This window comes from Diachasmimorpha longicaudata, chromosome 5 (assembly GCF_034640455.1).
Source record: "Diachasmimorpha longicaudata isolate KC_UGA_2023 chromosome 5, iyDiaLong2, whole genome shotgun sequence".
In the NCBI taxonomy this organism is placed as follows: domain Eukaryota; kingdom Metazoa; phylum Arthropoda; class Insecta; order Hymenoptera; family Braconidae; genus Diachasmimorpha; species Diachasmimorpha longicaudata.
In genome coordinates, this window is record NC_087229.1 from 2,353,611 (window position 1) to 2,374,656 (window position 21,046).

The window sequence follows — 21,046 nt, forward strand, 5'->3', positions numbered from 1 at the left end:
ATTAAATTGACTTAAATCTAACTTAATCCTATTATGTACAGAGTTTGACTCCTGAATGTAGAGTCTTAGGGGCGCTCTTACCAACTGAGCTACCGGATACCATAGAAATTCACTCGCAAATTCACCAGAAACACCGCCTAACCTTCATTAGACGTAAAATAATTCCAAGAGAATTATAATTACAGAGAAAAGATTTCCACTTTGAGCCAGCCAGGAATCGAACCCGGGTCTACCATTATCGCGCCAGGTTACATTTACTAATGGGACTGCTACAGTATTTTCGAAATGCTGGCAGCTAAGTGTTTGATTGATTGCCTTCTTATTGAAAACTAGTCGATATGACCCTTAAGGGGTTATTCTCATGTGAACGCCTATATTTTACCACTTTTTCGGAATTTTTTTTTTATGCGACAACAAACTTCAATCATGTTGATTTTTCAATATATTTTTATTTGTATTTTGAAATATACGAAAAAAATTTTTTTTTCCATTTTTTACATTTTTAACATATATTTTTTTTAAGTCAAAGTAGTCCCCAACAAAAAAAGGTAGTTCACTGGTCAAGGTGATAGCGGCTGTTCATGTTGTCTGACATAAAAAAATCGAATGGATTATTATTCAGTAGATCTGTGGCTATCGTCCCTACCAAATATAATCAATTTCATTAAAAACAAAAAAAAATATCGAACTTCAAAAAAAAAATCACGAAAATCTTGTTCTTTTTCGTTACAAATCGTTTAAAAAAAATATGAAGATATTGTCGAAAATAAACAATTGTGGTAGGGACGATAACTATAAATGAGTAGAAGAACATATGTAAATTTTAAAGCAATCGGTTGAATACTTTTTCTTGTAGGACCTTGACCGTTTCAGAAAATGATGATTCGAGAAAAACGCGTTTAAAGTTGAAAGCCTGGTAGACAATCGCTTACGACACGTCGGCGACTATGAGCTGTAACTTATCAAATACTATGAATTTCGGTCTGAATTTTTCACAGCATGTTTTCAGTAGGTTTTACTATCAAAATATCAAAAAAAACAAAAATCGATTTTTTGAAGTGCTCACATGAGAATAACCCCTTAATTAGACATACTCTATATAACCTCATTTTAGGGTTCGGCGCGCCTTATGATGCTGGCCCGCTTATTCCGAAAGGACAACGTGTGTTGTCCTTATAAAATCATGATTGAAAATTTCAAAATTAAATGAGTTCTGAATTGAACGGAACTGCCTTAGACAGCTGTCAGCCAATGAGGAGTCAGTGTGACAGACTTGCCAGCTATCGATAGTTTCGATGTTTGACCTTTTTCTGGAATGGAATAATATCGAATTTCGAGATGCACAAATCGATTGTTTTCTCATCGATTTATGACAATAATCGATGTCTATCACGTCATATCCGATATAACCTTTAGATCGCGTGGGATACGAAGAGCGTTGATTTTGAATTTTTGATTGATCTTCCTATTGGTCCATCATTTCGATTGATACTATAGTTGTGTGGTTTCGCATCTTACGTGCGAAACAACCTCAGTCAGTACCTCCACGTGTGCTTATGCCCCCCACGTATCAGACAAAGTTTTTTTTTGTAAAACGAACTGGATCAGAAGATACTGTCATTTTCTAATTAAAATTTCAACTCGTTTACAAACTGTTTTTAACCACTGCAGCATCTCCGTAATCCATGCAACCGCCATTTGTCATCAATTTGATGTTAAGGCCCGGTTGGAGGGATTTTTTCCAGACAAGTCCCTATGAAATTCCCTAGGAAACTGATCCAAATTGACCATTTCCAGTTTCCGAAATTACGACCGGGTTATTGGACGAAAAAATCCAATTTTGGTCACAAAAATTGAACGTTTGTTTCCGATGGATCGGAAATTAGGTCTGGAAGGAGGAAAATGAATGGAAGTATTTTTTTTTGTCATTGGAAAATCACACAAAAAAAACACCATTCTCGCCCCCTGTCCAAATTAGCACACCGTGGCACCCGGTCAATATGGCGTGGCTAACTGTCACTTGAAAAAACACTCATTATAATTATTTCAGACACTGGACACTTTTCACACCTAATTTCCGATTCATGGGATATAATGCACTATTTTTTAAAATTATTCCTGGACCAATTTGACCACTACAGTCAGCGTAAATTCGGAAAGCCGGGATTGAAGCGATCAGCTGTAGCCATATTTTTTTAGAAATACCGCTCGAATCCGTGGGATGGCGCCATCGACGATACAAAAATTCATGGGGGGGCTCCGTTCGTACTTGCACAACTCTAAAAATGAACAACTGAACAGAAAATTTTCAAACTGTGAGAGCACCACTGTGCAGGGATTCAACTGTTGAGACAAAAATGTGGTTGTACATGTGGACCCATGTGGTGCTCTCACAGTTTGAAAATTTTCTGTTCAGTTGTTCATTTTTAGAGTTGTGCAAGTACGAACGGAGCCCCCCCAAATTCATGACGGAGGATTCATGAGTTTTGAGGATTATTGACAAAGAGGATAGACCAAAGTAGAGGCTCAGTTCTGGGGGTTTGACTGACGCCAGTTTCTCAACGTTACCGACACGATTTCACCCCCGAGGAGACGGGGCGCCACGAGACCTACTGGGGTATCTGCATATCGGCCAAGCGGGGGGACTCCGTTCGTACTTGTTCAACTGTACAAATAATCAACTGTACACAGAATTTTCAGACGATGAGAGCACCACTGTGCAGGGATTCAACTGTCGAGAGAAAAAGCTAGGCTGTACATGTGGACCCAGCGCCACATGTACAGCCTAGCTTTTTAGAATTTTAGAATTTTCAAACGGTGCTCTCACCGTTTGAAAATTCTGTGTACAGTTGATCATTTGTACAGTTGAACAAGTACGAACGGAGCCCCCCCGCTTGGCCGATATGCAGATACCCCAGTAGGACTCGTGGCGCCCCGTCTCCTCGGGGGTGAAATCGTGTCGGTAACGTGGAGAAACTGGCGTCAGTCAAACCCCCAGAACGGAGCCTCTACTTTGGTCTATCCTCTTTGGGCGTTAATGTCAGGTTTTCCTTTGCTTTTGTACTAAACAATGGGGAACTTGCATGCGGCCCAGATTTGAGAAACAAATGTATTAATAAATAGTCTAACGCCTATGGAATACTCTCCAATGACAAATGCATTCTAACTCATCGCAGTTTTTTTTTAACAATCAATCGAAAATTGCATAATTTTGAACCATGATTCAACGCTCGCGACGTCATCAGGCGGTGACTCCGGGTTCTTATTGCAGCCGCTAGATGACAGCACTGATATTTTTCTAAACGTCAGCCTGTTTCAACGAACAGTAGAGGTTATATTGTTAAATGTCACTTCTGCCCAGTAATGGGCGAGAATTACCTGCGGCTTCACACCACAATTTTTGAATATTTTTGCACGCAGGAACTGTTATAAACACTTTATTCGGTGTTGACACAGTTGAGTTCGCACACGATGGTACAAAACAATATTTGTATGGTTGTTTTTTAACTTTTTTACTGTCATTTGACATTTTGGAGTATTTGTGAGTGTTTTAATCAGTTAAGGTTAAATCAGTTTAAATAGGTTTAATCAGTTAGGGTTAGGTAAATTTGATATACCGACGGTAGGAATCTATGATCCGGTAGATGGCGCCACATGCGGAAGTATAGGACCCGCCTGATGACATCATGACAATTTTTGGAGCATTTGAAACTTTCACTTTTTGAACAATCGATAATTAATTGTTAAACGATTTTTTAAATGTTTTTTCATGAAAAATCTATTATTAGGACCATTAACTATGTAAAAAAAAATTAAAAGAAATCATGCAAGTTCCCCATTGAGGCTCTATTCAGTTAATCCTCTTTGATCTGATCATTCTATGCGAGGCCTTTCTTTTCATCAAATCGAGAATTTAAGGGGTTACATGGGTTTCCTCCGGCAAAAAAACGGCCTTTTTTCAATAATTTTTTTTGCATATAAAAAATGAAATATTTAGATGAAACTTTTTATTATTTAAAAGATACATATTTAATAAACATTTTGTGAAATTTTCAAAAAAAAATATCAAGATGGCGGCCATTACGACGCCATTTCCGGCAGTCCCTCGGAAAAAAGGTGCCTCCGCGTTGTCAGCAGAACTTCTTTCAGGATTATCTGAAATGAAAGTAAAAAAATTAGTGTTTTAGTAAAGACAACAAACTAGGTATTGGATCAGCCCACTGAAACTCCTCTAAAAGTCCATAAGGATTTGCTGCCCCGTTATTGTCACCGATCCAGATGGTGCAGGATGTTATGTGCTCTATCCCCTCCCTGCGATTTTCATCCCCACTCCTCGGTTTCTATGGTAAATCCTGGTATTGAATGTGCGTTCAAATTGTGTTTTTCTTTCTGTGGTTTTTGCGAAGAAAAAATAATGCCATCTTGTGCGCTTCAAGAATGCAAATCGGGTTATAATACGAATCCTGAAAAAGTACATTTTTTTTCGATTACGAAAAAAAGATTAGCAGAGTGGAGAATTGCATTAAATCGTGATGATTTGAGTGCTGGGAGAGCTGTATGTGAAAAACATTTTCGAACTCAGGAAATAGATTGGACAGAGAGAGATGCTATAATTAGAAATGGACAAGTTTTCGGCAAGGTATGTTTACACATTTTTTGTTCATGAAAAATAATGTCATATTCGGGTAAAAAAGATTTGTATATATGTCTTAGACAATTTTAAAAGTTCCACGGCTGAAAAAAGGAGTAGTTCCGTCCATTTTTCCCTGGACCGAGGACTGGAATTCTCTTGATTTGAAATGCCAGGTAAAAAACCCAACTCACGAGAATCTAGTTGCGAGCCATCACAGGGGTGTAATTCACAACGGAGAGCTCATTAACGAAGGACTGGGTTCTGATAATTTATTTGCACGCCCCGACAATAATGCACCTAATGCTGTCCCGATCCATGAAAATCAGGAAAATTTGGAATTACCCCTGGACGTCCCGTCAATTTCCAATTTTAGTGATAGTGAGAATCTTGCATCTTCGGAAAATGCATGTGCTTCACCATGCTGCAGTAATGAGGCAGCTGATTCTGTGTCATTACGTGGAAACATTAACAATCACACATCTTCGATTAGCTTTAATGAATTGGTACGAACTAGCTTCAAACTTCCTGAGGGATGGTAACAAGAAATAAAGCCCAGTAATCATAGAAACATGCTAAGTTTCATCGTAACTAAAATTATTGAAAATAAAAACTCATTAAACGGTCCAAACCATGTGACACCAGTAATCTGGAAGGCGATTCTGATAAAACCTAATTTAATACCTCAAGTCTACGTGTTACATCAACCCTGGGATTATATTGATCATGCACCAATCCGATCCATTGAAGAAATCCAAGCTTTGATAAATAGTATTGATGGACTCAATGTCTGCACCGGCCCTCTTCTGCACGATGAATTAGATGAATCGAAAATAATTAAATTCTATGTATTTTTTAATTATTGTATGTATATAGCTAAGATAAGCACTTCATTCTCATTTTTATAATATACTAAATGTCAACAAATTATCGTTTTTTCGTTATTTTTTCTGTCAACGCGCACAAAAACCCTGGCGCGTATTCAAATCTTCAAACTCCCAAGCGAGATAGAACACATAGCCATCAGCGCCACCTAGGACGTGACAATATCTGGGCAGCTATCGAGCAGGAGTTGCACTGGGCTGCATTGGACGAAGGAAAAAAAAATGAAAATTCGATTTTTGGCAGACATTTTTATAAAAAAATGCAAATTTTGATGAAAATTTCTCGAAATTTTTTATTTTTAAATAGTTGTAATTAAAAAAAAAAATCCTTCGTTCAAGACCTTGTAAATGATATCTCGAAGACTTGTGTAAAATTTCATTAAGATCGGTTGAGTAGTTCGCGAGAAATCTTGACAACCGACTTTGAAAATATAGTTTTGAGAAAAACGCGTTTAAAGTTTTGGAGACAATAAAAGTGGGAAAAAAAATCTTTTTTTCAACTTACATTGAATCGTCGATTCCTGGGCCATAAAGTGGAGAACCTGCTGCAGCTGCAATGTCCAGGGCATCCTTTTGCTCCTGTCGATGACGAACCCTGGCTTCACGAGTCTCGCTAGTAGATTTCTTTTCGGCTGCGATCACCCGGTTTTCATCTATCTTTCGGGCATAATTGTGGGAATTTGGACCAAGTTTTAGGTCCATACTGTGCATAATTAATAATAATGCTGATATTCCTTCATTGAAAGTACAAGCAGCGATTAATGCAGCAGTTTGCTTTTTCCACGTCCCATCACCGGAGACAGTCACATCTGTCGTATCTTCAATGTTGTTTGCTAAACTTGTCATTTGCTTTTCCTCTGTAGCAGCAGAGGAGAACAGTTTCTCACCAACTATGGTAATACATTCATGTATTTTATTAATATAAAAGTCGTATGTTGATTGATTCAAAAAGGAGCTGCTTATATCCATCAAACCGCAAAACTTCTTGCATCCAGCAAGACCCAAACCCAATACTCGCATAACAAAAATAAACCGCCGATTTAGTTCATACATTCTGCCAATTTGTTGACATGATAAAATATATTTTGGTTTACATCGTTCACATTGTACCACAAGTTTAAATCCCAGACCGAATTTGGAGCATTGTTTAAAATCTATTTTTCCATTACAAAATTGTTCTTCACCTGCACTTTTAATAATGTTTGAACACCGCACAAAAGACGAAAGTGTAGAAAAAACCAGAGCAAAGTCAATGATCGAATATTGTAGTGTGGCTTCCTCTGGCACGTGCTGTTTATCCTCGCCTTTTAATTTCTTTGCCGACGAACTCGTGAAAGAATTATCATCTATCTCAGGATTTTTCGGATTAAACGATTGTTTCCTTTTCTTAGGTCTATCTTTTCTACGAACACCTTCCGTTATCTGGGCTCTAGACACTTTAAACGGCATTTTTTATCGAATAAAATTCACAGCAAACACTTATAAACTCAAAATAAACTACGTAGTTTAACGAGAAATCACCAAATGAAATATTTCCCACTAGTTTACCTTATACAGTGAAAGAAAAGGGCAAGAATTACGACTAACAATAGGCGAGCAGCTGCAGCGTTATACCTACTGCGCGCTCAGCCTATACCTGACCTCGAGCGTCCGTCTTTTCAGGGCTGTATCTCCGAAACTATTACTCGGATCAACTTGAAAATTTAGGACAATATTCTAGAGATGTTATAGAATTTAATAAGACAAAAAAATCGATTTTTTGAAACCTTGAAACCCATGTAACCCCTTAACAAGAGATGTTGCAGTATTATGGACACCGGCGGTAAAATATACGCATTAAAAATTTTTTTTTTGCTGACCAAATTTATTTTGAATTTGGGATCATGCACTTGGATGTGAACATAAATAATGATGAGACAATTTTAAAAGAATTAAATATTGTATTGACATTAATGGAGCTAATACACTTTTTCATCGCTCAGAATTTCCTTTGCAATAGAGATAAAAATGAAGATAAATGAAAATATATAGTACAATGTATAAAAAGAAATGAACAAAAAAGATTTAAAATATGAATAATACATATAAGCTATTATCTCTTCGAGTCAGTTGGGGAGAAAATAGTACCCTCCACGTACTGAAAAAGAATCTCTTTTATAACATTTAAATAGTTCATGATGTTGTAGTCAGTAATGAGAATCATGGAGACTTTTCACAGTGAGCAGTCTCCCTGAGGCCAAGTTTATCATATTAATCAACCTCACATCGATCATCGATGCTGTTTACAATTTTGAAATGATTAAAAAACAATGACAATTACACAATTTAAGTTAAAGTATTTGGAAAAAATATTAACATTTAAAAGAGAATTAACCAAGTTATGTTTTATCTTATTCGCACGATGTTTCAATTAAGTAGGGCAAGAATATCCACGTGATGCTCACAAATATTGTGTACAGAGTTAATGGATTTTTAATTGATTTCTTTTTTAATTTAACATATTGCGAAAGTTCCTGTCAAGTGAGCATCAGCCGCGCTGAATAAGCACAGCCAAGAAATAATTAATAATACACATTGCACGGGCTCACCGTTTAAACATTATAAATAATTCAAAGTAATTTACATAAAACTTGATTGAGTCATTTTTTAAATATCGGGAATTTTCTGGAGAATGGAGGAAATTGCTTCATTAATAGGCCGTGAGGAATTTTACGAAATCATATGTGAATAGGCATTTAACTGGCATCGATTGGATTTACTGATTGGAGTAGATTCAATGAATAAATTGTTAAGAATTAATTGTTATAAATCTGGTTGAATCTAGAACTGCAAATGATTTTACTGAAAAACTAGAGGATTTTCAGCTGAAACACTCTCACCTATCACTTCCAACCTTTTTAACCCTCCAATTAGCATGAAAGAACGAATTCGACAGAAAAAATATTTTCATCCGACCCAATTTACAATGACGTTCCTAAAATATTTGACACAGCTGAATTTTGAATTTTTTAATACATTCAATACAATACGATGTTTTCTCAATAAACAGCTTATTCATTGTCTAAGACGCATTTTAAATTAAATCTTAAGTAAGATACCAATTTCACACTCACATGAGATTTTCCAGTTTCTAATCCAATCAATTATTCACAATTAACAAAATGTTAAAATTCTCCATTAAATCATACGTATTTTCGCATAAAATCAAATTAATGAATTGAGCAATTTTGATGGATGCAACATTCACTTTCACTTAAATTCTTTTCGCCTCTGTTCCCCCAACTCTTTTATTAATATAAACTGCAGTGTCTGTATTATTTCCCTCTCAATTGTTTGATTAGAGCGCGATTTAATATGGACATCAGACCTAATTGGCCACGGGCGTTGCCCCACCATTTGCCACAATTGTTGCTGGGGCAGTCGTTGATGAATTTGTTGTCGTTGACCACTTGTTCTTGTGGGGGTCAACGCCAAAGCCTTCGTCATAGTTACCGCGGGCTATGAAGAGTTGCTTGAAGTGGGGAATGCAGTAGAGTTTACCATTGTTGAGTGTGAATGTATCCATTCTACAAAAAAAATGTAAAATCGTATGTTATTGAAAAAAAATTCAAAGAGGTTTTCATAACTTAGATTAACATAATTAGATGAGGTATTTAGCACCAAATGAGTGATGCTCGACTGCTCGGAGGTTAATGGGGATTTTTCCGATACTATAATAAAATACCATACGTCAACATATCAAAAATACATATATATAAAACAAAAATCTAATCATACAAATCTATGAATTCAGTAGCGAAGTGGTAAAATGAGATAAGATGACTCATGTTTGAGTTGAGTGTTTGATATCTTCGAACAGAGACTTAAAGAACGGTCTCTCCGTTTAAAAAAAAATTGATTAGCACCATAGTTTTAAAATAGGAACTCTCTTCCATTTAGGGCTGTTTTAATAATTCAATTTCGGTCCATGCGATTCTAATTGAATAGGTGCCTAAATATCCATCTTCTAACACGTTCAGAGACAACTCCTATAAGACTTTGAGATGCTTTTCAAAACGAATTTTCAATAGAAGTGGAATTACTTAAATTCCTCAAATTATGTCATGATTGATTTTAATAATTTTTTCAATGATTTAAACAGAACATTTATTCGGATTCATCATACAAGATGGCAATGCTCTCGCATCTAATTTTATTTAAAAATTTTCACTCCGAAATTCTGAAACGTACAATACTATAAAGGATACAAAAATAATTTCTGTTGTAAAACACGAGACAGAGAGATTCTGAGAACTATTTCGAAAACTTACAGAATAGAGACATAGATTATATTGTAGTAGAAATGTATTTGGCACGAGATAATTGTCAACACCATTAATGAAGTTATAATAATCAATACTATTTACCTCAAAACACAGTTGCACTGCAAACATCGGAAGCAATGTTTGTGAAATATTTTGTTATTCGTCTCCACCTTTTCCAATGGGTAAACCTTCTTCTCACAGCTTTCACAGACATCAGTACAGGCAGTTTGAATTTCCTGATTATATTACAAAAAAAATAAAATAATAGAAACGAAAAATAGTATGTGAGTGATAAAATAATACGCTCAAAAATTTCATAAAAGTACTGTGAATATTTTCGAAACGGATGACTTTGAAAAAATAAACCTTACAGTTCATGAAATGTCCCAAGGAAAAAAAACTCTTACATGTTCTCATCTCCTTTCACGACTTCACTACCGATATTATCATTACATAGGATGGAAAAGGATGAGAGAAGGAAAGTGCATTTGACCGTTCAAGGAACTCTCTCTTAATTATCTTAACAATTAAAACGGATAACCGAATAGATAATGCATAGTCTAGTCATTCCCCTTCAATAAAACGTTGTAACGTTTGTTTATTTGTTGTCATTAATTTCCACAGTAAAAAGATACAGTCGAAGTTCACATTTTATAATACAATATTGCTGTATAATAACTCCAAACTCTAAGCGATTACAGGATGAATTGCTATGATTTTTTTATACTCTGTAGAGAGGATTTTTTTCTGATTAGTGCAGATATGTCACAATCTTTTATTCATGTAAATGTTAATTATAAATAGAACAAACCGAAAATTCTTTCACCTTTCAAGATTACTTCATCAAATATGCAAAAATATATTTTGCAATTTTATTTTCAACTCCCGAAAAATGTACTTGACTTTCAATTATTGTTATAAATTATCGTGGAAGCCTTATTGGGAAACGTTACTGATACATTAGTTCATTACAAGTCCTGCATGTTTGGATCTTTAGTATTGTAGGTCAATTGATAAATTCTTTAATTCAGAAGAAGTATGTGAATATAGATGCACAGATTAATGAAAAAAACTAATTTGAAGTGCCACAAATTGTCGATTATAAATTCAACAAAAATCGATGTTAGAGAAATATTTCAATATTTATTGAAAAATTGAAATTCCCAAATTTATGCAAAAAGCTTTTTCTATGAAATTGGTTCGTTATAAAATGCAATTCTATTTTGCGTGATTTGAAATCTCAAAAATTTTTCACTCTAGAATTCTCTCTCCTTCCACACCATTTCCCATGAATATTTTTGAGTAGTTTTTTTCGAATCGTAGAAACCACCCTCATTCCGCGAATTCTATTGGTATCTCGAAAATAAATCGTTGAAACATTAACTGTTCTTATCAGTCTTTTTCATTGTTTTGCAGATTAGTAGTTACATTTTTCACTTTTCCCCCCGTAACTGTTAATTGGCACGCGAAAGAAAATTTTACAGATGTTAATGAATCATTCAACGACTGAAAATAGAAATCTTCAACTTAGAAACTACTTTTACTAAATCATGGATTTCAATCAAGAGTTAGATGATGACAACATTGTATATTGCACTCTTTTTTTTTTATTCATCAAATTTCTTGCTTTCTTATCAAGTTTTTAGCACGAATTAAATACGAGAGAATATAATACATGTAATAATCTACAGTAAATCGTATCGAAACCTAACTTCATCAATTAAAATTCTCTATAAAACGTAAACACGTTTGTAATGATAAGAATAGCCATAATTAGTTGGTAAATAATATATTTTCTTCTGCTGTTTAGAAAATCCCTGACTGTGAAAAGTACTTTGATGCTCCAGGGTTGAGTCCTCGCTGCTCATTGCACTGGTGTCAGTCTTCGAGTCTTACTGCTTCCCAAAAATTTGAAAATTCATTCAAATATGAATTATTTTTGGTGAACATTTGTGGATATTCCTCACACGATACACTCAAGGAAATTAAGGTGACGGTATCGTTCTTACCGTAAAATTATAAACAATTGTATCATTGGAAAATCTCAAAATTTTTGCTGATAATTCTTTCATATCTCTAATTCATCGAGGTTCTTCCAATCATTTATGCCCGAGAGATCACATTGGCATTGCGGATCATCACTACCCTATGTTCAGTTAAAATTATCGCTCTTTAACGACTTTCCAAAGAAAGCATTCTCACATTATGGTTTTCTTGTCCTGATAATAATTTATATAATTTGTATTCATAAGCGTTCATGAATATATCACTCAATGTGTTCATTTTTACAGTTATTTGGTAATCACTGAGACCACGGGGTTTACTGTAGGTTCAATGGTATCAAGGAATAAGATGCCGAAATTTAAATAATTGTTGACGGCATGTCAGTAATATTTTTTGCAGTGAAACGGCGCAAATTAATTGATCTTCAGTCAAATGTTACTACGAATAGCTCTTAACTGTATGATATATGCTATAAATATAATCTATGCTATGTTATAATCCATTGTGGAAAAAAGTCAATATACGGACATTCGACACGAAAATCACGTTTTGTTTATTGTTCTGGTAAAGTAGCAGTCGATTTGATATGAAAAAATGGAGTGAAAAAATTTTTTTGATACCTAGCCGGATTTAAGTTCCTAAAGATGTGCGCGGTTCTCTCTTTGCAGCTCCTATTTAAGTTAAATTATTTCTATGATCATTATTATTTACTCTATCGTGGTTTTTGTGGCTAAAGCTGTCGAAATACTTAGTTGAACGTTTATAAATATTTTTAAAATAAAGTGTAATTAATTATTCTCACGGGCCAGAACAAACCATGAAAACCATGTAAATTTTATGTTTGTTTAAAAATGTTGCATCTCAACTACCAGCAGGTAATAAATAATATCTATAGTGAAACCATAAAACAAGGTAAGTTAACTCTTATCTCAAACCTTGTTTTTTTAATGAATATTTCCAAAAATTATGGCAAATGACGCAACCCCCATTACCTTTTTGTAGGAAGAAATAAGTTCTACGAAAAAATCTTCATGAAGATTTTTCTATTGCTGTCAGATTTTGAGATTTTAATGAATAGTAAGGCTGCAGGTAAGGTCATTTAAGTTCTTTACCCCTCCATTACAGATTTATAACAATATCTACTTGTTGTATGCGTGAAAATAAAAATACAAAAATTTAAGCATAAAAATTGGTATAAAAATTTGAGTGTAAAAATCGTCGATTCCGTCACCTTAATAAAAAATTTCATCCAGGTTGAAATAAAGTGCCAAGGTGCAGTTTCGTCACATTAATCAGCCTAATGCTGGATTATACGTGAAATTACAGTCATTGCTCATGCTAGGCAGACACCAAAAGAAGAAATAAACCCAACGTAATAACAAATAATTGTCAATTAAAGTTACAAAATTTTTAATTCAAATTTTTCAAGTTGAAAGTTGCACTTAGCCAAATTATAAAATTGCAGAGGTCGGGTTAGGTCAACTTATTATTTCGCACCAAGTCAATAAATACGTGAGCATCAAAGTTTTGTTTATATCGTGATTATTTGGAGAACATTTGGTCTTTTAGCGAGGGGAAAATAGAGTTTCTCTGCAGCTCAAGAAATTTTCTACCAAACAGCTTTCTTCAAAGTTCTGCCATCAGTCAGTTATGACTAAGATAATTTTGCAATGATGAATGGAATGGAAAACGGCCCAGAAATGATCAAATTACCGAATAATCAATTTTTATAAATTAATCATCGACTTTCGAGACACTGACGTCGGATTAAAAAGCTGGAGATACTTTCTCAGTCTGTATAGATAAGTTTAAAATATTAGCTCGCAATTATTCTTTGATAACTAAATAAATGTTTTCCTCTGATGAGTATCAAATCAAAAAGATTGGAACTCACTTAGTATTATTAATAGCTCTAAGACAATTGATAAATTTATGATGGATGGATGAATTTCGATAGAGTAGTGACGAATGAAAATGATAAGTAATTAATTATCGCGTATATCATTCTTCAAAATACCTCTGAAACGAGAAATCTTTGAAACTTCAATAGATTTGGTGTATGCTGTTTGATTTTCTTATTATAAAACAGGGATTTAAATATTACTTCTTGGCTTACTAGCGAAAGTGATATAATAAATTATCGCTTTTCAAAACGTCACTACAAACGACAACGTTAAAAAATTATGTTGCACAAAAATCATATACATCAAATGAATCGTACATTATTATAAAACTATAAGTACCACAAGACTAGAAAACAGTTAAATCTAGAAAACGGTCAAACGCATGTCATAATAAAAAATAGTATTAAAGATATCTTTTTTTTCGATAGAGAAAACTCACCACAAATCTGTTGACTTTGACTTTGGCAGCGCGGGGTGCCTCTGCTGGTTGTGACCCAAGAGATTCAAATCTAGCTCTGAGACTTCTGGCAGACTCTATGCTCTGTTGCTCACCATCTGCTGTCTGAGCAAGGTCCATCTCAGCAACGTGATGACTTGTTGTTTTTCCATCGGTCGTTTCCCACTGCTCGAACTTAGCACGAAGTGTTTTTGCCTTCGCAGCGTTCTGAGCTTGTTTCAAGAACTCATCCTCAACCTGAAGAATATCAGAAAAAAAGGAAAATTACCACAGAAAAAAACATATAAAATTAATCAAATTTATTTTAGTAAATTAAAGGTTTTAAACATTGAGGAAATCTGCAGAACTAACAAGTAAGTTTCGTGTGTAAATTTTTCAAATATTGGATTGTGGGTTTGGATCTCTCTCTTCATCACATTGGAATGTTGCATTGTGTGTGCAAGGGAATAAATGAATTTCCACAAGCACTGAAATATTTTATAAATCATTCTTCATTAGCTTGAGAAAGATCTGTTTTTACTAGAAGAAAGTTGTCTAACTATTTGCTATGACTATAAATGATAAATTTTCACTCAAGGAATCTAGAGTAGAACAATAAGTTCTAGAACTGAAAAGGAAACAGCCCTTTAAAGTTTAACAAATGTTTAGCATTAAACAGTTTTCGAGTGTGAAGTATAAATAATTATAAATATAGGGAGAATCTGTGTTCAAATATTCTAATAATGACGATTTTTTTGAATGATTTTCACCTTATCCGATGCTCTGACATAGTTTGGATCTCTCTCTTCATCACTTCCAGACTCCTCTCCTTCTTCCTCTTCTTCTTCTTCAGAGTCTGACGCTGTTGGTCTAGCATATTTATCTTCAGGTGGTGGAGTAAAGCATTTCAGAGGTTTGGGCCCATCGGGCAAATCTTCTTTAGTCGCTTTTTCCTCCATTTGCCTGAAGATAGACAGCATTTTTCGTGCTGTATCTGTGTGAACAATTTCGTCGACTCTGTCATCAGCTCTGATGACATCAGGGTCGCGATAAATTTCGCGCTCGGGTGAATTCACCTATTGACAATAAATCCAACAAAAGATTAGGCTATGCTGTCGAAATAATTTCATGAACATTGATGTTAAGAATCAAACACGTGGGACAAAAAAATAAATACACCAATAAATGCACAATAAAAATAAATTCGTCAAGCAGAGAAGACAAATCTGCATGATTTGATTAAAATTATTGATTAATCACTCACGCACGGAGTCTTTCTACTACTAATATCAGTATCACATATTCCTAAATTATTTCAATTTTGACATTTCCAAAATCTTTGGCATAGTCTTCATACCTACAGTAAGCCCGAATATGTTGAAATTGCAATGCCTTGTAATATTTAACATAATTGTTATCGAAATATCTAAATACATATGAATCATATTTGATCCCTTATTCTTCTTCAGTACGTTTTACACAGGAGACTTTCCACTGGCATTTCTGCACCTCCAGTTTCATACAATTTAATAAAATACTCAGAATCGTGAGTCTCTTGGAAATAATTCCCTACAATTGAAGAAAATAGTCACCATTCTTCTGAGCAACACAATTCCAACCACAAACGGTAGGTTTGCCAACGTGGGTGGAATTCAAAATAGACGCCCACATAATTTCCCTTTTTTGGTCAAGGATTAGAACACTCCCTCAGTCGGAATTCGACCCTTTTCAATGGAAAAAAAAAATCTCTACACTATTCCATAAACTCGTTTACACCTAAACTCACGAACTGTCCATTAAAAAGATACTGTATTTCTACAATCTCCACGTTTCTCAAATATTACAATCCATTATTGTATTTAGTCTTTTTTCCATCATGACACGGTGGTATCTTCTTCGCGCATTATGACTTGGCCTAACGAGTTGGCTCGTTATTCTTGAGTTGGACCGTTACAGATACCGGCGTCTGGTTATAAAACGTCCACTGGGAAATAATAAAACTAAAAGTGTGAAAAAATATTCGAGCGTCTGCTCTTTAAAATCTCGAATTTTAAACCACAAAGTTTGTATTGAAGTACTATTTGCACACTAAGAGAAAATTTTAGTAAAATGAAACGATTATTTTTTGACTCAATTATTCGGTCTTCATCATCATAACCGTATGCTTATTCACAAAATATCAGTTTTGAGAGAATTTAGCTAATTATTGGAGAAAAATGACAATCAGACACTCGACGATTCGGCTATTTAGACTAATTCAAGTACCGGGACATTTATCTCATTACTAGAATCAATACAATTATATCAATCTCCCGAATTAATTCAGTGGCGAAGTGGTAAAACGAGATGGTTTATTTTTGAGTCCAGTTGTTCAGCCATATCTTCGAATCTGAGACAGATAGCAGAATTATTGTAATAACATTTGTTGTAGCGCTCAATTCGCTCCATAAAAAATGTTGTAATGAAAATTTTTGTACCTGCCCTAGATTTCGAGATATTCATTAAAAACTGGTCAATAATCAGAAGTGACTCATCTTAATTAACCACTTGGCTACTGAATTACTTTCCCCAATTTTTAATGACTTCCTGATGATGTAGAGCGAGTGAATATCGGAATTATCGGACACCAATCTTTCTATATGTTCGAAAAAACTTTTTTTAATAACAATAGTATGTGTACATACCGCGAAATGAGTATTATACATCGAAAATAGTAATACCATTACAAATAAAATAGAATTTTGTAGAAAATCTGATGTGATCAACTTTGTGAGTGAGTAAGGGATGGCATCCAGTTTGTTTACCTAAGAGAATCAATTTATTGATTTTTCAATTAGTGGATAACACGACGTCTAAAAATAAACTCATTAAAAATCTAAGAAAATTCGCATGTTCATTCGATTCAAATTATGGTGTAAAATAAAATTTGCTATCGGCAGCGACGTGTTCAGAAAAAATGCAAAAAGTCGAGGGAATTTTATTCTCACGGTGAGAGATGATTCGAAATTTTCTGACTTGAATTTTATTTCCGCATGAATGACCGGAGTCTGCGTTATACCGCAGAAAGTTAAGCGACTTTCATAGGTCGGAAATGTGCATATAATCGAGAAATGTAAAGGCAAGATATCAAAAGAATGCCTGAAAGATTAGTCAGTTGAGGAACGAAGTTACGGATTGGTTGAAATAGCATATCTCTATTCTTGTTCTTCATCATTTAGCAGTTATCATTTTCAGATGTGCTTTGGAGTAGATACCTTTACGGAATGATTAAACAATTATTCTCAATGATGAAAATCCGACCATTTTTAATAACTTTACAGTGAATAAAAAAAAACTGTCCGGAGCATCATTAGCTATTCAATATTTCATTGGGCATTTAATTGCAGTTTATTTATTCGCCTTAATTGGTACGAGTCCACTAGATAATTACCGGAATTGATAACGATATAAATATTAATGTTTCAAGTAGCTATTGCAATTCCCATAAAGATGGACGTCGTGAAAATTATTTACATTTTTAATAAACAGCATTTTTCGAATGTCACTAATTTGAGGAATATAAAAATTTAATGTTCAATGTTTTATCGAACTTATGTGTAATACTGTGTCATGGAGAGGAGAAAGATAACATTTTATCGAATTTTCATTGAAATAAAAGCAATCAGTTGAGAAACTAATTATAAACACACTCAAAACTGAAGTTTCAGCAATCCACTGTTAAAAAAAATTAAATTTTTAATTTACAATTTTTTTTAACGTATCTGTGAAAACAATCAAAATCCTGTACGGTAATTGTGTACTATAAATAATCCACGAGATAAATAATCATTTCAAATAATAAAAAAAAGTTTCTCCGCGAACGTTAAGAAAAATATCAAATATATCATACATCTGCCCAAAAAAATAAAGTCTATAGTATCGTTAGTACAATTCTACCCGCCTCCCCTTCCCCTATCGCACTGTCCATCCTTTTCGATAAAGGCCCCCTCCCCCATCACCGACTTATTTTCCACTTAATGATAAAAAAACAAATGGCAATCATTACCTCGCTCATTTTCGATTAAAACGAGATAGTTTTTAATTCCCCAAAAACACCGGAAAAATTGGAGCACTGTGATATAATAAAAAATGAGTCTCAAAATTGACAGATGATCAGAGCTAGCAATAATAAAACAACTTCAGGTATTTTTATATATTTCTTTTCAATAGAATTTCGGAGCCGGTTGTCGCTCGTTGCACTGAGTATTAAAGCGCACTGGGTGCTGCTATATAAGCGGGTATGTTACTGGGTGGCCGGTGGTTTGGTGGCTCTTCTCTTTCTCTACAAGAGAAAAGGATGGTATACACACACTCACTTCAGACCGAATGGAAGGATGTAGGAATACTAACGGTAAAACCTTAGCAAGCAACTTCTCGGGGTTCAAGGGCAGTCGAGAAATCAAGTGCCACCCGTTGTATACCCTCTCAGGCCCCTCTCGGGCCGTCGGATTTTCGTCTTTTTTGCATGAGACCCAAAAATTCGTTTTTTCTTTAAGGGTTATACACAAGTAAATGCATAAAACATCCAATGAAATTTCATTCGAAAGACATCCGCCTTTGATATTCGATGAAGAGAACGATAATAATCACTTACAAATAAAAACTAATGTTTCAAGTTATGAATGAGTTTGTTTCATAACAATAATAATTAATTTTTAATATGCAGTCGTCCATAGACAACGTTCATTCTCAATGAATGTAGTAAATTGATTCAAGTCAGTGGAAATGAATTTTTGAAAAATTATTTTCAAGCGTTGTGTAGGGAAATAAGCTCATTGACACTAGTGCAAACTCCCTACATTTCGTACCTCTGGAATGACAAATTAATTTGACTTGGTTATTCGCGCAAAAAAGCCGCAGAACGGCCTTCGTCCGATTCCCCTTTGTCTGACAGTGTTTCTCCACTTATAATTCAAGTACTAGCCTTGCAGTGGTTCTCTGTTCACATGAAAGGGCTTTCAGTGGACAACACACTGGACCTCCTTGTTCTCATTTTTGGACAAAGACAGGCTTTGTTCATATGACATTGCCCTTTTTTTAGGAATTAAGTTAGTCCACAGCAATTAATGACCATCTATTGCATGCAAATAAAAAGCTGGTTTATCGTTATTTATTCCTACGACAATAAATTTAGTACTGTTGTACTGCGTGATTTTACAAGTTGTAAATAATGAATGGTAACTTGGAAGGGCCTAAATACAACCCTTTTTCTTAAATACTAGTGTATACGGTACGATTGGGGCACGGTGTACAGCTTTTTTTATCCGACCAAAATTTCTCCGATAGTTTTCCTGAATTTGCTTTTTTTGTAATTAAAATTTCTTAAAACGAAAATTTCTCAGGATTAAAATTGTCTGAACAAAAGTTTTTTGTAAAATTCTTATTGTTGTCTAAATTGCAAAATGTTTTCCAATTTGAAATACATTGAAGTAAAAAATAATGCCGGTGAAAATTTTTCATGCCAAGTTTTTGGTTTAATTTTCATTGACAAAGTTCTTTAATGTTTTTGTTGTCATTAACAATATTTATATTTCCGCCAGTTTAATGGTTCATGAAAATGAAAGTTCATGAGAAACCCAGGATTATAGAAAGTTTTCACGTTAATTACATTTTTATGTAATTAAGAAATCATCAGAGACTTGTTTCAACATTTTTTCGTTATTTATAATATTTATGTTCAGAATAGTTGAATTCATGAAAGCTTCTGTTTATGATAAACAAAGGTAGACCAATTTTTTAAGTCAAGTGAGTTCCTCTTAAACCCAAAGATTACTCACTATTTTTTTGATAAGCTTGTGTCATTAGCAATTTTTAATTTTTCTATTTTTGTTCAATAATTGCAATCGTTCCAGATTTCCCAAAAGTCCACATAAATAATAATAATAACAACTTGCTAAAATTTTCTATTATGGCACAAGATGTGGACTGCTATATCAATTTTTCGTCTTACATGTGAAATGTGTTGAACATTTACATTGGCAATTTTTTTTTCAATTTTTTGTGCACTGCATTTTTTTATTTGAAAAATAAAGTCTGAGAAATTTTATCTGAGAAAATTTGTGTTTGAGAAATTTTGACTTAGAACCGTTTCCCACGCCGTAGTTTAGATGATAGCGGCCTATGTACATGAATAAATTTATATGATGTGCACATGAATGTTGTTTTTATAATTTTTAATTGAATCCTTTTGAAAAATACGTAGCATTATTGTTAGGTCTATCCGATCCTAAAACGCTGTGAGTCTGTGGAATGGAGTCGCCTGGACAACTCATTTGGTTACATACGAAAGTTTACTTTTGAATGCCCCATCTGTTTTCTATTGGATTAATAAATCCGTAGAAAATATATTTAATCGAATATTTTTCGACATGTTCGTGCTAATATTTGTCAATATATTCTTTTTCAAAACATGACAAGAGATATTCTTACTAAAATAGAAGAAACTTAAATGTTGTCCCCTTATCAACTATTGGAATATCACAAATAAACAGTTTCTACTTCAATAATCTCCAGGTTGTAATCCATATTTCCTTCGCAACTCCAGCCCCAAAATACCGAAAAAATAACAATAATATTAAAGATGATGAGCGTTAAATTTGATTTATTATTGAGCAATGAAATATCACCGAGACCTTTTGATGCGAAGCAAAACCATTGCACTAGTCTAAACTGAAATTGTCCTTTTGTGTGACAAAAATTACCGCCTCAAAAGTCTCACTATCTGAGTTCGGATCGTGTGAGTATTGTTTTTGCGAAAATTTCCCCCAATCAAAGTTTATATAATAGAGAGGACATTGCTAATTCATTAACAACAATAGCTTTTTGGAGTTATAAACAATGCAAAT

The 21,046-nt window shown here is 34.1% G+C and overlaps 2 protein-coding genes across 15 annotated transcripts in view; both read right to left on the reverse strand.

Moving 5' to 3' along the window:
- Nucleotides 1-3,956: 3,956 nt before the first annotated feature.
- LOC135162891 (uncharacterized) lies at nucleotides 3,957-7,306 on the reverse strand. Its single transcript, XM_064121831.1, has 2 exons — nucleotides 6,020-7,306; nucleotides 3,957-4,155 (listed from the first exon to the last, which is right to left on the reverse strand). The coding sequence occupies exons 1-2, from the start codon at nucleotides 6,961-6,963 to the stop codon at nucleotides 4,152-4,154; spliced, it is 948 nt and encodes a 315-aa protein (XP_063977901.1). The 5' UTR covers nucleotides 6,964-7,306; the 3' UTR covers nucleotides 3,957-4,151.
- Nucleotides 7,307-7,434: 128 nt separating this feature from the next.
- LOC135162887 (xin actin-binding repeat-containing protein 2-like) overlaps nucleotides 7,435-21,046 on the reverse strand; it is a 59,280-nt gene continuing 45,668 nt past the window's right edge. For 11 of the 14 annotated variants that reach the window (XM_064121815.1, XM_064121826.1, XM_064121820.1 and 8 more), the window contains 4 exons: nucleotides 14,933-15,238; nucleotides 14,166-14,420; nucleotides 9,921-10,054; nucleotides 7,435-9,080 (listed from right to left, as the gene is read on the reverse strand). In XM_064121815.1, the coding sequence (XP_063977885.1) occupies nucleotides 8,882-9,080; nucleotides 9,921-10,054; nucleotides 14,166-14,420; nucleotides 14,933-15,238 (894 nt within the window). In that variant the 3' untranslated portion in view covers nucleotides 7,435-8,881. Of the gene's footprint in view, nucleotides 9,081-9,920; nucleotides 10,055-10,385; nucleotides 11,717-14,165; nucleotides 14,421-14,932; nucleotides 15,239-21,046 lie in introns of those variants that run through there. The other 3 variants (XM_064121822.1, XM_064121824.1, XM_064121823.1) reach the window with 3 other exon arrangements.

Excerpts from the sequence above, each read along its gene's own strand:
- LOC135162891 (XM_064121831.1), bottom strand. The coding sequence starts at position 6,963 with ATGCCGTTTAAAGTGTCTAGAGCCCAGATAACGGAAGGTGTTCGTAGA.